Here is a 15,873-nt window from a genome sequence, read left to right as displayed (position 1 = left end):
CTTGCTGAAGTTTATAGCAACTATTTTGAACTGAAAAAAAAAAAAAGATCAAGTAAGCCTGAGTGCTGTGCCTTGTGTTTGAAAATCTAACTATAAACTAGATTTATCTCCTCTGTAATTAGATGTGTTGCAAAGAAACTAATCTTACGGAGATCCATAGTTTGAAGTTTTTTATTTTCTTTCCTTATAGGATACCATTTATAATTTCAACATCTGAGCCAAATGAGGCACATCTACAGATATGCCTAAAAAAATTCAAACTGCAGCAGCCAATGTGCTTTAGTGGAAAGACTACTGGTTTCTTGCCTTCCTGCTTATGATGGTCAGTCTTCAATTCCTTATCATGAATTAGGCCTTCCTTAATTTGTTGCTGTCAAGATTCATTTTCAGTAAAACCTATACGTAAAAGTGCTCTGGAAACTGTAATGTACTATTAAGCATTAATTACCCTCATCGTTTCTATTACCTGTAGACACCTTAATGTAGCTTCAGCACAAACATGACACCATCAATTGGAGGACAGATAGATGAAGTGACAGAGGTAGGATGTCCTGGTTTGTCTCAACATTTTACCCTTAAGTCTAAACTATAAGCAATCTTTTTTTGTGATCTGCTAAGTTTCAAGAAATAGTTTAGTGATTTTGAATTTTAAAAGCATGTGGGAAAATGCTTAAAAGAGATTATACGTTTAGCCTTTAAACCTCAGATGTGATTACTAAGCACCTAAAGATTTCTGATATTTTGGAAAAAAAATACAAATTACAATCCAATTATACTCGGGATGATGCAAAAAGAGCATAGTGGACTTTAAGTCTTCCACTTGAGCAGAAGTCAGGAACAGCTAACAGCGGAGGAACTTCCACTGAATCAACATTTCTTCAGCACATCAACTACAAACAGCGTCTAACGAACCTCTGCCCAGGGCGGCTCACACATGCTACCGTTATCCAGATTACAGTTGCATTCTCTTAAATCTTTACACTCTCATAATTCAAGTTTTAATAAGTAGTAACGTGGCCACAGGTGAGAGACTGGTTAAAGTAAAGAGCTAATTCACAAAATACATAGTTGACCACCCAGACAGGTAAATGTAGGGGATGGTGTGAAAAAAAAGCAACAAGAGGTCAAGGTAAATTACTGGTAATTTCCAATGCTCGAACCAACTCCTTTTTCCAAACTGGCCCTGTACAAAGAATGTGCACTCTACACTGAAGGACAGGTAATTTTCACACACATTAGTCAGAAGTATAATTAAATATCACCAATAATAACTCTACTTCCAACTAAACCCTTGGGATTGCTCGGAAGACTCAAAATTGATTTACTTTTCTACTCCCAAAAAGGGAAGAAAATCAGGGCTTCAGAATTAGCCTGCGCTCAGCATCACACCACCTACTCAAGATATCCCAGTAATAAAATCATCAAGTGTTAGAGGGGAAATGAAGTTTATGGTTCATGTATTATCACACCTCATCACTCACCCCACCTGGAGTAAATGTATCACATACGCACTTGGTACCAACATGGACAGTGAGTCCGAGTGAGGCAAGCAATCTATCCTGCTGAAGAAAGCTCGTTAGTGACTGATCTGAGATTCGCACCCAGGTCTACCACACTGCCATGCTATGATAACTCATTTTGTATGAGTTAGGGTTTTCACTGTTTAAAAAACAAAATATTAGAGCAGTATCGTTTCAAAAGAAAACGTACTGTGGCCTTGAATGCCTCCTTTAGATTCCTCTTATAGTTTAACCACTGTCTCACATTTATTAAATCTGTGTAGAATACATTTTTAAAATGTGCAAGAGCTAACTAAGGCGTATCAATTTTAGGATGTCAGAATTTAATGCTGAGAGCACAGCAGCTATTCATACTTGTTTTGCCAGACAAGTGGAGAAATAACACTCCCCAGCAGCTGCGACAGGAGTTAACAGGTCAGAAAACAGAGACACCACCGGCCTTTCCCGCTAAAGTAATGCTGTAAAGGCCGGCATGCGGCTCACGGGGCCGCACCTACCAAATAAAACTATTCTCCACATTTACAATGAACTCAAGTCTGAATGCTTTTTATACGTATCTTTCAAACATGAGCATTTTGGGTAAGTGGGTTAGGCAGAACGTGCACTTTAGTTTTTTTCTCCGCTTTCATAAAGGAATGAGAGTGTATTTGGGAGCCTAGAGAGGCGGGCTATTCACTAAGTTCCCTGTTTCCGGCCAGAAGTAAATCAAAGAGGTTGAACTGGATGCCCTCGAAGATCCCTTCCACTTTTCAAATCAATCAACTCCTAATTCAGCACTACAAAAACGGTCAGCTCTTTCAATCTATGCACAGTGGAAAACAGGGAATTCGAAGGGAAGAAGGGAAGGACAGTTCCTTAACCATCACAGGAATGAACATTCACCTGAGGGTTTGATATTTAATAGAAATTAGGTAACATCCCAAATAAACATGTCTGTGAGAAATTCTGAAATAAAATTGACACCTAGGACCTGTAACATTATACTGGTCTTACACGGGCCTTTTTCTGGCTACACACAAGTCTCCGTTCCACTGGGGTATTCCACCTAAACATGTTGCAGGTACCAAGAGGTTGGCTAGAAAAAGAAGTGCAGGCCAGGAAGCACGCCTGCAGGCCCGCCCGTGCCCAGCGCACCAGGACAGCCCCAGGCTGGCCCCACTCTAACTCCCCTAAGCATCAGCCTGCAACACCAACTGCAAAGCTAAATACTTTTAGTTATGAAAAATCTGGTTAACGTGGCTCAAAGGATACGAATCCCCCTCTGACAAATTGAACTCCATATGACACACCGCGTGACCCTGAGCAGGGTCAAAAATATGTAAATTTTGATTTGAAAATTTAAAATAACCCAATTATGAACACGCAGGTCTAATGCTGTTGGTTGAGCCCATATAAATTACACCTTTTAAAACCTATGACCTGAAACGATACAATGAATATTGCTTTTTTTTTACCTTCTGCAGGGTGAACGGCATCCAAGAAGAATTGCTTGTTTGACCATTTATCCCCACTTCCTGAAAACAATGACAGAAGAGGAAAGTGAAACTCTACTCCTAGTACAGATACACACACTGTAAAAATAAGACCATATATGAAACAACTTAAGTAAAATGCATTATCACACAAATAAAACAGAACTTCATTTCAACTGTTTAATTCTCAAAACTTCATTTGCCAACTGAAATACTAGGCTACACAGAAAATGGATCTAAAATAAATTTACCTTTTATATGATACATTGTTGGATAAATTCTATGACTTTAATTAAAAACTTCTTAATATGAGTTAAAAAGGAATGATACAAGCTCACAATTTACCTAAACAGTAATATTTCTCCACTGGAGGCAGAGAAAAAAAAAGACATTAGTATACAGAACCAAATTAAGAGGTTGAAGTTGTGGTGTAAATAAAACCCAAACTAATAACAGGTTACATAAAGGAATACACAGGCACTTATATCTACACATGGGAGACAGCTGCACTTTAAGCCTCATCCTAGAAACATGAAAGGCTTCACATCTGGCCATGCAAGTAGGATGCAAATGGGCTCAAAAGAGGAGGCTCATGGTGGTCATGACACTGACATGCGGGAGATGCCAAAGAAAGCCTGACTCCCAGGACATGGGGCTGTATGGACCGAAATGGGAAGATTTATCTTTCCTGTGAAAGACGAATGGGCATCCTGAACTATGAGAAGAAAAAAACCTTCAGATGAGCCTCGATGAGGGTTCAAGGGCCCATCAGGATCGTAACAATGACACAGATGTTCAGAGTAAAGGGAGGGGAGAGGGCAAATACATCTCTAGTGCTCTTTGGAAGTAACAGTTATGTGACTAAAGGAGGTACAAAGAAGAGTCTGGCAAACGATGAATTACATAGTTGGGAAAAAAAGCAGGTTATGACTTAGGAGTGAAATCCTCTTTGACAAGAATCCTCAAGTGTCAGAGAAAGTACAGAAACCGTGGGACTTCTGTGATTCTGAAACTGGTAGGTTTCAGGAGGTAGGAAAATGCGGTCCTGGTAGGAAGGCAGCCAAACATGAGAAAAAGAGAGTAGTCAAAGAAATAAGTGGGTAAAAGAGCTCAAGAAATTACAAAATACACCAAAATATAGATGAGAAAAAGCAATTTTAGGTTTCATATGGAACTCTGAAAAGAGAGACAAATTTGGGATTTGAGCAGAAATCCAAGGAGATCTCTCTTTGCAATTAGCTGCAGGATCTAGAAATAACAAACACGCCTGCATCAGGAGCTGATGACATTGAAGCAAGCGAAGGGGAGGAAAAGGCACAGCCGGTGCGCAGAAGCATTACTCAAAGATGACTTCACAATGGAGGTGGCCAGGAAACCTTAATGGAGGATGGAAGGCACCAATACCTTTTTCTGGAACATTAGGCTTCTCCTTTTTGTGCTTATATTTGCTGACAATTTTGTGGAATAAGTTCTTTTTCTGAGACTGGAAAGGACCTACAGACAATATTAATATAAATATATTTTAAATTCGCAATGTTCCATAAAACAGCACTGTGTGTTTCTAAATAATCACACCCTCCTCCCATCTGTGGAATAAGCAAATTGAGTCAGAAGAAGTGTGAACCTGAATTGTTACTCATGTAACTAGTGCTCAGCCTCCTTTAGGCTTATATAAAACCCAGTGAGATTTTCCTTCAAAACATATTGGGCAGAAGCTTCCATTAGGGCTAGGACTCCCTCAGCCGACAGATTTAGTGACTAGAGACGGACCACAACCAGTAACAGCAGGGTAGCTGTAGTCTGTAACAAAGAAAAGATTTTGCTTTCTATTCCTAAACACCATGAAGAAAAGGACGACACAGGCATTTCTCTCTCCTAAACTACTGACTGTCACAACCAGGACAGCACTTTCAGGATCACCGTTGGCCTGATGGCATTAGATGGCTTTCTGGCCTGTTCTGAGGATATTCTAGGAAGAAAAAAGTGATTTAAAAATAGAAAAATATTTGCCCCCCCATTTTTCCCAGGGGAGGGAGAAGCCTCAGATTATATCTTAGTTTTCTCAGACGGAGAAAACAGAAGTGAGATTTTGCAGTTCCCAATCAGAAATGCCAGCAACAGCACTGACCTCCCCAAGGTAGGTTATTTCTATACTTTGTTGATATTCCTACGTAAAACTGACAACCATTCAAATCACTTCTGTTTCCTCCTCTTTCAATGGTAATAATAATAGTGTCCAATTCATAGGCTTGATGGGAGGAGGAAAAACATTAGAAGCTCTATAAACTGCCCTCACGCTATGTACCACCTGCCTACCAGCACGGCAACCACACGCTCTGCCTTCCCAGGGAGAACTATGCGCCTGTCTAAAGTACCCAAGTCAACAGCTTTTACGTCCACAGATATGTGGCAATCATTATCATTTGGGGAAGTCTTTATCCCTTCAGAGATAAATTCCATATCCTTTAGCTATCTCTCACTCTTCCCTATACCTGCATTCCCCCATCACTAAGCGATCACTAACCTACTTTATATTTTCTAGAAACCCAGAAATTTCATGTAAATGAAGTCACATAATATGGTCCTTTTTATCTGTATTTTTTCAACTGGAATGATGTCTGTGAGGCTCATCCATGTGGTAGCATGGCTTAGTATTTCAGTCCTTTTTAAGGTTGAATAACATTCCATTATACAACTCTATCGCATTTTGTTTCTTTGTCAATTAATGCACATTTGAGGTGTTTCTACTTTTTGGCTATTAAAAATAATCCTGTTATAAACAGTCATATACAGGCTTTTGTGTGGATGTGTTTATTTCTTTTAGACATATACTTAGGAGTGTTATTGCTAGGTCATAGGATAACTATATGCTTAACCTTTTTGAGGAACTGTCAGACTAACATCCTGATTAATATAAACACACTCTAGTAATGCTTATCTGTCTTTTCAATTAAAGCCATCTTAAGGATGTGAAGTGGTATGGCTCTCATTGTGGTTTTGATCTGCATTTTCCTGATGACAAACACAAGCATTTTTTCATACGCTTACTGGCCATCTGTATACCTTCTATAGGGAAACATCTAGTCAAATAATTTGCCTATTTTTAAATTGTCTTCTTGAGTTGCAAGTTTTTTATAAATTCTAGGTAAAAGTTCCTCATCAGATACACAATTTGATATTTTCTTTCATTCTATGGGATGTTTTTTACTTTCTTGTTAGTGTCCTTTGAAGCACAAGTTTTAAATTCTGATACAATCCAATGATCTACTTTGTCTTTTGCTGCTTGAGGTTTTGGGTGTCATATCAAAGGATCCACTGTCAAATCTGAGGTAAGATTGACTGCCCCCTTATGTTTCCTTTGAAAGTATTTACAGACTTAGTTCTTACATTTAAGTCTTTGTTCCATTTGAGTTCATTTATAACAGCCCAATTTTATTACTTGGAATATGCATACCCAGTTTTCCCAGCATCATTTTTTGAAAAGACAGTTCTTTTTTCATTGACTAAGTCATGGCATCCTTGTTGAAAAATCTGTTGACCAATGATATATAGGTTTGTTTCTGGGCCCTTAATTCTATCCCATTGATCTCTGTCTACCTAGCACACTGTCTTATTTCCATTTTTAAAACCAGTTGTGAAATTAAGAAGTATCTTGGCTCTTCCAAATGCCTCAAAATTCCAAATTAAATTTAAGATCCTGTGTCAATATCTAGAAAAGAAATAGTGTTTCCATCTTAACAACACTGAGTCTTCTGAACCATGAACCTGGAAGGTTTTTCCATTTGACCTTTCTTTAAACAACGTTTTGTAGCTTTCAATGTGTTACACATCTAAGTACTTTAATATCTTTTTAAAAAGATTTTATTTATTTATACCACAGTGCATTTTGTCTGAATTTCTTTTACTTCTTTTCTGAGTCAAGGAGAACAGAACCAAACAGTTACAGTCTTGACAGCCTATTTTAATAATCAACTAAAGATACTATACTTGGAAATTCAATCTTCTGTAATTTTCATTTCTGACAATTGAGTTTTGTAATAAAGTTCAATAAAAAATCTGTTTCATTTAAAAAATTATTTTTTTCATTTAATCTTCACTGTATTTTTCCCCATTACCATTTAGTCCCTTTATAGCCCCTTATATCCCCTGCCCGCCACAGCAGTCACCACACTGTTGTCCGTGAATCCTTTTTCCTTTCTGCTCGATCCCTCCCCTCCCTAACCTCCCCCCCCAACTGTCATCTCCTCTCCATCTGAGTCTGTTTCTTTTTTGTTTGTTAGTTCAGTTTTTTCATTAGATTCCACACAAAAGGAAAATCATATGGTATCCTCTCATTTCTCCTGATCTATTTTTGGAAGATGGTATGTTCCTGGAAATTTATCCACTTATAGAGGCTGTTCACTTTTTTGGCATGTAATTGTTGATAATATCTTCTTATAATCTTTTTTGTTCCTTTGATGTCCGTTGTTATTTCTCATCTTTCATTTCTGATTTTATATATCTGAGTTCTTTTTCTTTTTTCTTGATGAGTCTGGTCAAAGATTTGTCAATCTTGTTCAACTTTTCAAAGAACCAGTTTTTGGATTTCATTGATTTTTTATATCATTTTTTTAGAGTCTATTTTGTTTATTCCTGCTCTCATCTTTATTATTTCCTTCCTTCTACCTAGTTTGGGCTTTGTTTTTTTCAAGTTCCTCTAAGTGTGAAGTTACATAATTTATTTGAGCTTTTTCTTGTTTTCTTGAAATAGGCCTGCAATGCTATGAATTTCCCTCTTAGGATTGCTTTCCCTGAGTCTCACTGATTTCAGATTGTTGTATCCTTGTTTTCATTTGTTTCAAGGTATCTTTTGGTTTCTTCCTTAATCTTATTGTTGACTCATTCATTGTTTAATAACATGTTATTTAGCTTCCATGCTTTTGCATGTTTTTCAGTGTTCTTGTGATTTCTAGTTTCATGGCATTGTGGTCAGAGAAGATGCTTGATATCATTTCAATCTTCTTAATTTTACTGAGACTTGTTTTGTGTCCTAACATGCAGTATGTCCTAGAAAGCATTCCATGTGTCCTTGAAAAGTGTATATATTCTTCTGCTTTGTGGTAAAATTCTCTTAAGTTATCAATTAAATTAATTTGATCTAGCATGTCACTTAAGGCTGCTATCTCTTTTTTGATTTTCTGCCTGGAAGATCTATCTGCTGAAGTCCATGGAGTGTTAAAATCCCCCACTATGACTGTATTTCTGTTGATTTCTCCCTTCATGTCCATCAAGATTTGCTTTACATTTCTAGGTGTTCCTATGTTGGCTCCATAAAGATTTACCAAGTTTATATCCTTTTGTTGGGTTGTTCCCTTTATGGTTGGTAGTGGTCTTTGTCTCTTACTACAGCCTTGGTTTTAAAGTAGGTAACTAACTGTTTTTCTCTTGCAGCTTTTAGGATTCTCTCCTTGTCTTTAACCTCTACCATTTTATTTATGATGTGTCTTGATACAGGTCTCTTTGGGTCCAACTTATTGGGAACTCTCTAAGCTTCCTGGACTCGTGTGATTTTTTTTTCCTTCAAAGGATGAGGGAAGTTATCGATCATTAATTTTTCAAATAGGTTCTCGATCACTTGCTCACTCTCTTCTCCTTCTGGTATTACCATGATGAGGATGTTGTTATACTTCAAGTTGTCAAAAATGTTTCTTAAGCTCTCCTCATTTTTTAAAATTCTTTTTCTGTTTTGCTGCTCTGCCTCAACGTTCTTCCTACCTTGTCTTCCAAAACACTGATTCAATCCTCTGCTTCATTTAACCTATTTATTCCTTCCAGTGAATTGTTTATCTCAGATATTGCATTCTTTAGTTCTGATTCTTCTTTATGGCTTGCATGTCTTTTTTCATGCTGTTAAGTACTTTTATAATCATTACTCTAAACTCTCTGATAAATTGCTTGCCTCCATTTCATCTAGTTCTTCTGGAAAGTTCACTTGTTCTTTCATTTGGGGTCTGTTTCTTTGTCTTCCCATTTTGGCTGCTTTGTATTTTTGGCCTTAGCTGTTAAAACTAATCATCCACCAAACATTTCAGTTGTTAATCTAATCAAGCTGTCATCCACAACCTGGTGTAAGCACCACAGGGTGGGGCAGAGTAATTCCTTTCTCCTGTGGGCAGGAGTTTTGCTTCCCCTCAGACTGATGACATTCAGAGAGGAGTGCTCAGCTTGAGAGAGATGGCTCCTGTCGTTTGGAAAATGACTCAGCACAGGGATCCTGGTGGCTGTTCCTTCAGTTTTCTCCTTAGAGCCACCAACACCAGACTCTGAAGCGTATCTAGTCAACTGCCCTCCATTTGCTGGCACTCAAGGTACGTGGCTGCAAATGGAATTTTGTGCTTTGGCCTTTCACAGGCTCCCTGCACCTCCAGCAGCCTCTCTCTGGCAGACAGAAATCCTATTGCTTTTTACAGGTGGGTATTATCTGGGGTTCCTTTCCAGCTCTGATGCTGGGGAGCTCATCTTGGGATTTTAGACCCCCTACTTCTCAAGGGGAACTCCCCAGCAACTGAAATATCCCTCTGACACTTCAGCTGCTGCCCACAGGAGCCCAGCCAACCCTCTCGTGTCTCCTCTGCACTCCCTACCAGTCACGTTGTGGTGGCTTGTTCTGTCTGTGGCTATAAGGCTTCTCTCCAGCTAGTGTTCAGCTGGTTATTCTGGGTGATTTCTCTACCATTTAGTTCTAATTCCAGGTTAGTCCTGGGAGGAGGTCAGTGCAGCTACCACTTACTCCTCTGCCATCTTGAATGAACCTTTATTCTTTTTGGTGCTACTGGAAATGTTGTTTTCCTAAATTCATTTTGGATTGTTCACTGAAAGTATATAAAAATACCACTGGCTTTTGTATAATAATTTTGACCCTGTAACTGTGCTAAACTAACTTATTAGCTATAATAATTTTCTAGTGGATCCTGTAAGTTTTCTCTATCAAAGATTATGTCATCTGAAGACAGAGACAGTTCTACTTCCTTTCCATAATCTGGATGCCTTTCATCTCTTTTCCTTGCTCAATTGCCCTGGCTTGAACCTCTACTGAAATGAATAGAAGCAGTGCAATGAACAGCTCTGTCTTGTTTACTATCTTAGGGAAAATCATCCAATCTTTCACCATTAAGTATGAGGTTGGTTAGTTGTGGGTTTTTTACAGATGACCTTTAACAGGTTGAGAAAGTTCCAGTGTACTCTGAGTTTGTTTAGTGTTATCATGAAAAAGTATTATAGTTTTTTCAAATACTTTTCCTATATCTCCTGAGATAACCATATGCTTTTTTGGTACTGTTCTATAGATATGGTATATTAATTAAATTCTTGACGTTAAACCTACCCTGTATTCCTGGGGTAAGATCCCAGTTTGCTATGGTACACAATTTTTCTTATATGTAGATGGAATTGGTTTGCTAGTGTTTTGTTAAAGACTTTTGTGTCCATATCTGTAAGAGATATTGGTCTGCATGCAGTTCTTCCTTGTGATATCCACTTTTGACATCAGGGTAATACTGGCACCATAAAATGAGTTGGGAAGTGCTCCCTCCTTTTCTACTTTTTGGATAACTTTGTCAAAAACTGGTAATGATACTTTTTTAAATGTTAAGTAGAATGAAGTGCTAAAGCCCTCCTGGCCTGGGCTTCCCTCCAAATCCAAGTACTTTTTTTATTACTAAACTCAATCTTTTTACTAGTTAGAGGTTTATTCAGCTTGCCTATTTTTATCTTAAGTCAGTTTCAGTAGTTTGTGTTTTCCCAGGAATTGTCTACTTGGTGTAAATTATCTAATTTATTGGCACATAATTGTTCACAGTATTCCTTTAAATTGAGTCTTCTCTCTCTCTGTCTCTCTCCCTCTTTTCGCTGGTCTAGCTAAAAGTTTCTCAAATGTGTTGTTTTTAAAGAAGCAGCTTTTAGTTTTATTGATTTTCCCCTATTGTTTTTATTCTTTATTTAATTAATTTCCTCTGTAATCTTTATTATTTTCTTTCATCTACTTCCTTTAGGTTTAGTTTGTTCTTTTTTGTGTAGTGTCTCAAGGTAGAAGGTTAGGTTACTGATTTGAAATTTTCTTTACACATGCATTTATAGCTATAAATGTTTAAGTATTACTTTAGCTGTATCCTATAAATTTTGATATGTTGTTTTCATTTTTATTCACTTCAAACTATTTTCTGATTTTTCTATTGATTTATTAATTTTTTCTTTGACTTACTGGTTATTTAGAGTGTGTTGTTTAATTTCCACATATTCGTGAGTTTCCAAATTTTATTTCTGTTGTTGAATTTTAATTCCACTCCACTATGGTCAGAAGGCATGATTTGAATAATTTCAATCCTTTTAAATTTGTTTGTTTTATGGCCTAGTATAAGTTGCATTCTAGAAATAGTTCCATGTTCACTTGAAAAGAACGTATATTCTGCTATTGTTGGGTGGAGTGCTCTATATACAGACAGAAATGGTATCTAGAGTTCTTTTCCTTCCTTATTGATCTTTTGCTTAGTTCTATCAAACTTATTCTTTTTTTTCACAGCACTTCTCACTTCTTAATACATTATATACTTTGCTTATTGTTTAGGCTTGTTCATCGTCTGGTACCCTCACTATAATGTAACCTCCAAGGCAGCAGGGTTCTTTATTTTTTCAATCACAAATATATTACTCTGCAGATAATGCCTAGAATGGTCTCATCACATGACTCATTCTCAATAACATTTGCTCCATCAACAAATAAATAAAGTTCTTAAACCACTGTTTGACACAAGGTAACAGTTCAAGAAATGACAGATGTTGCTGCTATTATTGATAACAAAGTTGTGAGAGAGTTTGTGATGGCTACACCAAGTCATCCTTCTAAATCACTAATAGTAAATACTTCTGAACTGGCTAATGGTAGTTTAAAATACAAATAAAAATTCATCTCATTGGCTTTTTTTCCCTCACAAAAAGTGAGCAATAACAAAAAGAAAATAAATTTAAAGTACAAATATATGTGTATATACCGCACCAACATTACAGGTATTCTCTACAGCCCATTAGTAATCACTGCCTCATATGTATGTTATACGACTGAGGAAACGTCAGGACCTGAATGATAGATATATGGGCAATCAGAGAAAACAGAAGTAGAAAAAAAAGAAGAAAAGCCATTCTGAGATTTCTCAGGACCTTAAGAGTCCCAGTGATTTATCTGTAGAAAAAGAATTTAATAATAATAAGGAATTGGCTCACAGGGAGAATGATTTCTATACTCATCATTGTGTGTTTGTATGAGGACAATGGGGACAGGCAGTAAGTCACGGAAACAAACCGATGTGACACAGGCAGTGGGTTATGAAAGAAGAAAATGATACATATTTTCAGATCCAACCACACTCAGAGAAATCTAAGAAATATAATTTCAGGACAAAACTAAAGATAGAGCTTGTCAATTTTAACATGAAAAAAGGACCACTAAAGTGGTTTGGTACACAGAGGAACTACTGCAAACTTTTATTTTTAAACTTCTTGCTCCTAGCCATCCCAAACTAGTGCTATAAAACAAATTACATAAAGGACAACTTTATATAAAAAAGAAAGTGAAAAACTCCAATGAGGAATTGAAAAGTAGCAATATTAGAGTTAAGAAATTAACAACTTGATTTCTGCCCACAGTATGGTACATGTTTGATATTTTGCCTAAAGAAAGTAAAGTAAAAATTTGTAATGAATAGCAAATAAACAGAAACTTACTACTATTCGTTATCTTAATTAATGTTGAGATTCCACACAGGGTAAAGAATGGAGGAGGTAAAAAGAAAAGACAGTCAGAAGGAATTATTCAGAAAGCGAAGACCTGGCAACTCTCTTTCAATAAACTAACTTCCCTCAAGCTCCCTGCCCATCTCTGTCCCTCCTCTTTCTACCCAATACAACCCTGAGTTCCTTAACCAGGCGCACATGTCCAGCGCGGGGAGGTGGCTCAGTCCTCTTGAATTCTAACCTCTTGTGGCTGGTCTACTCACTCACTCAAGTCAGCAGATGCACAGGAGCAGCAGCTGGGGGTCCTTTGCTATAAATTATTGGAAACCTTTTGTTTCATTGGTTACTGATTACTTAGTGTGTTCATTACAAAAATGACAACTTAGTTTAGAAGAAAGCCTCTGTCCTTCGACACCTGCAAATGCGCCGTCACCATGTTCCTGAACATGTTTGGTGGCCATGAAGACTTGCAAACCAACAGTTACAGGACAAAATGCAGAGTTCTGCCCAACCTGGAAACCATAACTCCCACACAAGCAAGACTGGCCTGGCTAAGACAGATCTTAGTCCTCTAACACTGAAAGCACCCTCAGGCTGGCTCAAACCCCAACAGGGGGGGATTCTGTCCTCAGCCCTTAATTTTGTGTATCTGCTTGTTTCTTAAAATCTCAAATGCCTCAGCATATGAAATTTAAATCTTAACATATAAGTGTGGGCTCGAAGAACCTGAGAAAGACTAACAGTGTGTTTGATGGGCTAAGAAACAAAGTAAGAGAGGGGATGAAAGAGGAAAAGTGTAGTCAAGGGTCAAGCTGGAGAATGATTTAAACAATCTAAATTGAACTCAATTAATTTCTTCTCCATGACCCCATGTCATTTGAAAATTATTTATTTTGCACAGCAATCTTGACTTCTGACACTTTTGTAAAAAGTGCTTGAAACATTAACAGTATACTTAAAATAATGTGTCAAAACAAATCTCTTAGGAAGTTACAATTAAATTTAGACTCATAATTTAAAGGTTTCATTTGAATATATACAAGTAACTGTAAGAGCTAAACCAGAAAACATGTATGCATGGGCTGCTTCAGCTGAATTACACTGAGTTAGATGGATTATAATTTGTTCTTAGAAGCAAAAGGAGATTCTAATTCACTGTACTCTGCTTACTATAACGTGGCCTGAGCCCTGTTGGAGAATGTGGCATTTAGTTATTTTCATCTATTTTTTTGTTTCCTTTAGTGTTTCTGATGAGACCTATTACATAGACATAAGGGCATTAGGGACAGGGCAGAGAGAATGAACGGGACAGTGAGAAAGGGGAAAAGACAACCTGGAAATACAGATATAAATAAGGAGACTGCTGGGAAAAGGAAAGTGTAAACCCAAGCAGGCACCATGATTCTGAGATGTATAATTGTATAGATGCACCCATTTCATTTCCTCTAGAAATTACATTTTAGAAAAATTCTATATGTTTTCTATAACCTGGAGTGTAGCTTGGAGACTGCTAAGTGATAACAAACGCAGGAGAAAATATAGACAAATGGTGAACTGTTGGAGGAAAAGTGAGGTTTCCTATGGACACATGGGCTTTTACGAATGAACTAATGATCTCATACACAAGTCTTCGCTTTGAAGGACTCCTCATGCACAGAGGCAAAGGCTCTAGAGTTGAAGAAGACAATCTCTATCCTCAAAAGACCAGGCAATTACAGCAAAACTGTATGATGATTTCATTACTATCTTGTAGCAGGTACCTTGGTGCTGCTAATGCCAAGCAAAATACCAGTCACAAATACCATTCCTTTAGTTTCAGAAATAGAGAATATATTATCTAATTTCTGCTTTATGATATTTGCCTTTTGCTCCATGAGCTGGAATGCAGAGCAAAATCTACAGTTACGGAAGACTGCCCACCTACATCATTACTGGTGTCATGTGTAAGAACCAGTGACTTGGTGGCTTGAGAGGCGTCGCGGAAGAGTTAAGATGATGTTGCGTGAAGTGTAACCCAAACCTCCAAAAGGCTATTTCGCATTAGAAGAGATACTGTTCATTTTAGCTGGGAGGGAAAAAACATACAACAGATAACTAAGAGAAGGTCTCATGAAAACAGGGCCTAACTTCTGGGAGTTTCACAGTTTTACAAAAATAAATCTATCATTACATTTCCTGATTGATAATCGGCCATCCTCAGAGCTCTAAAACGAATGTCTTCAACTACAAGGGGTGGAAGAGAATACATCCTGTATATCAATCAAATTCCACTTCATTGGCTTGTCAGGCATTTATTTATCAGCAAGTTTAAATCTGAGCATTATGGGAGCTCAAGGTCAGTGGCATCTTTGGACACACGGACCACTGTGCTTGTTCCTAAGTATCGCTGGGGCACAGAGACTGTCACTGCATTAGCTAATGAGTCCACAACAGTGCTCAGCCACCTACCTGTCAACAATGCTACTTGATTTCTTTCCTACCTGTCTTGGAAGATCGTGATACGGCCCTATTTTATTTTCCCAGGTGAGCAACCTTGGTGACGCAACTTGGTTTAGTTCTTTATTCACCAGACTTGTTTTTATAAACCCCAGAGGAAAACTAAGCTAAAATCACTTTTACATTCCCCTCTGCCTTTAATCCTGAAGGGGGATTTTCTTCAGCCTTTCGAGCCATCTTAAGATACAGATCTCAAAGCAACCCTCCTCAGTTATGTCAATACCTGTGCACAAAGGGGTTTTAGATACTGAGGGACAAAGGTTCAGGTTTGTTCAGATAATTTTCCCTAGACAAACACTCTAGATACTCTCTTAGAATGCATGAAATTGTATCTCCTCATTAATTTATCTTTGATCATTATTCATGATTTTGAGAATTTATTAAGATTCACCTTAAGATATACCGCATCTTAAACATCCACTCATTAGAAATACATAATCTAACTTGACATAAAGCAGGCAACAGGCAGCTGCAGGGTAATTACAAAAACTCTTCCCTCCAACTCGTCCTGCTCAGAATTGGATCCTGAAAGCAATGAGAGCTCGGCCATACCACTCCTGCATTTCTCCATTCACCGTCCTTACAGAAGAGCTAAATGAACAGTCTTTCACGCCTGTGTG

The 15,873-nt window shown here is 37.6% G+C and overlaps 1 protein-coding gene across 7 annotated transcripts in view; it reads right to left on the bottom strand.

The window, feature by feature from the left end:
* Positions 1–15,873, bottom strand: part of BBX (BBX high mobility group box domain containing) — a 91,828-nt gene that overhangs the window by 15,353 nt on the left and 60,602 nt on the right. For 5 of the 7 annotated variants that reach the window (XM_037063342.1, XM_037063343.1, XM_037063346.1 and 2 more), the window contains 2 exons: positions 4,397–4,486; positions 2,975–3,034 (listed from right to left, as the gene is read on the bottom strand). In XM_037063342.1, coding sequence (XP_036919237.1) covers positions 2,975–3,034; positions 4,397–4,486 — 150 coding nt within the window. The remainder of the gene's footprint in view (positions 1–2,974; positions 3,035–4,396; positions 4,487–15,873) is intronic. The other 2 variants (XM_037063345.1, XM_037063348.1) reach the window with 1 other exon arrangement.

The sequence above is a fragment of the Sturnira hondurensis genome, unplaced genomic scaffold (assembly GCF_014824575.4).
Source record: "Sturnira hondurensis isolate 20B ecotype Veracruz unplaced genomic scaffold, ASM1482457v3 Scaffold0014432, whole genome shotgun sequence".
In the NCBI taxonomy this organism is placed as follows: Eukaryota; Metazoa; Chordata; class Mammalia; order Chiroptera; family Phyllostomidae; genus Sturnira; species Sturnira hondurensis.
Note: the sequence above shows the minus strand (reverse complement) of the source record. Positions and strands in the feature narration are given on the sequence as shown.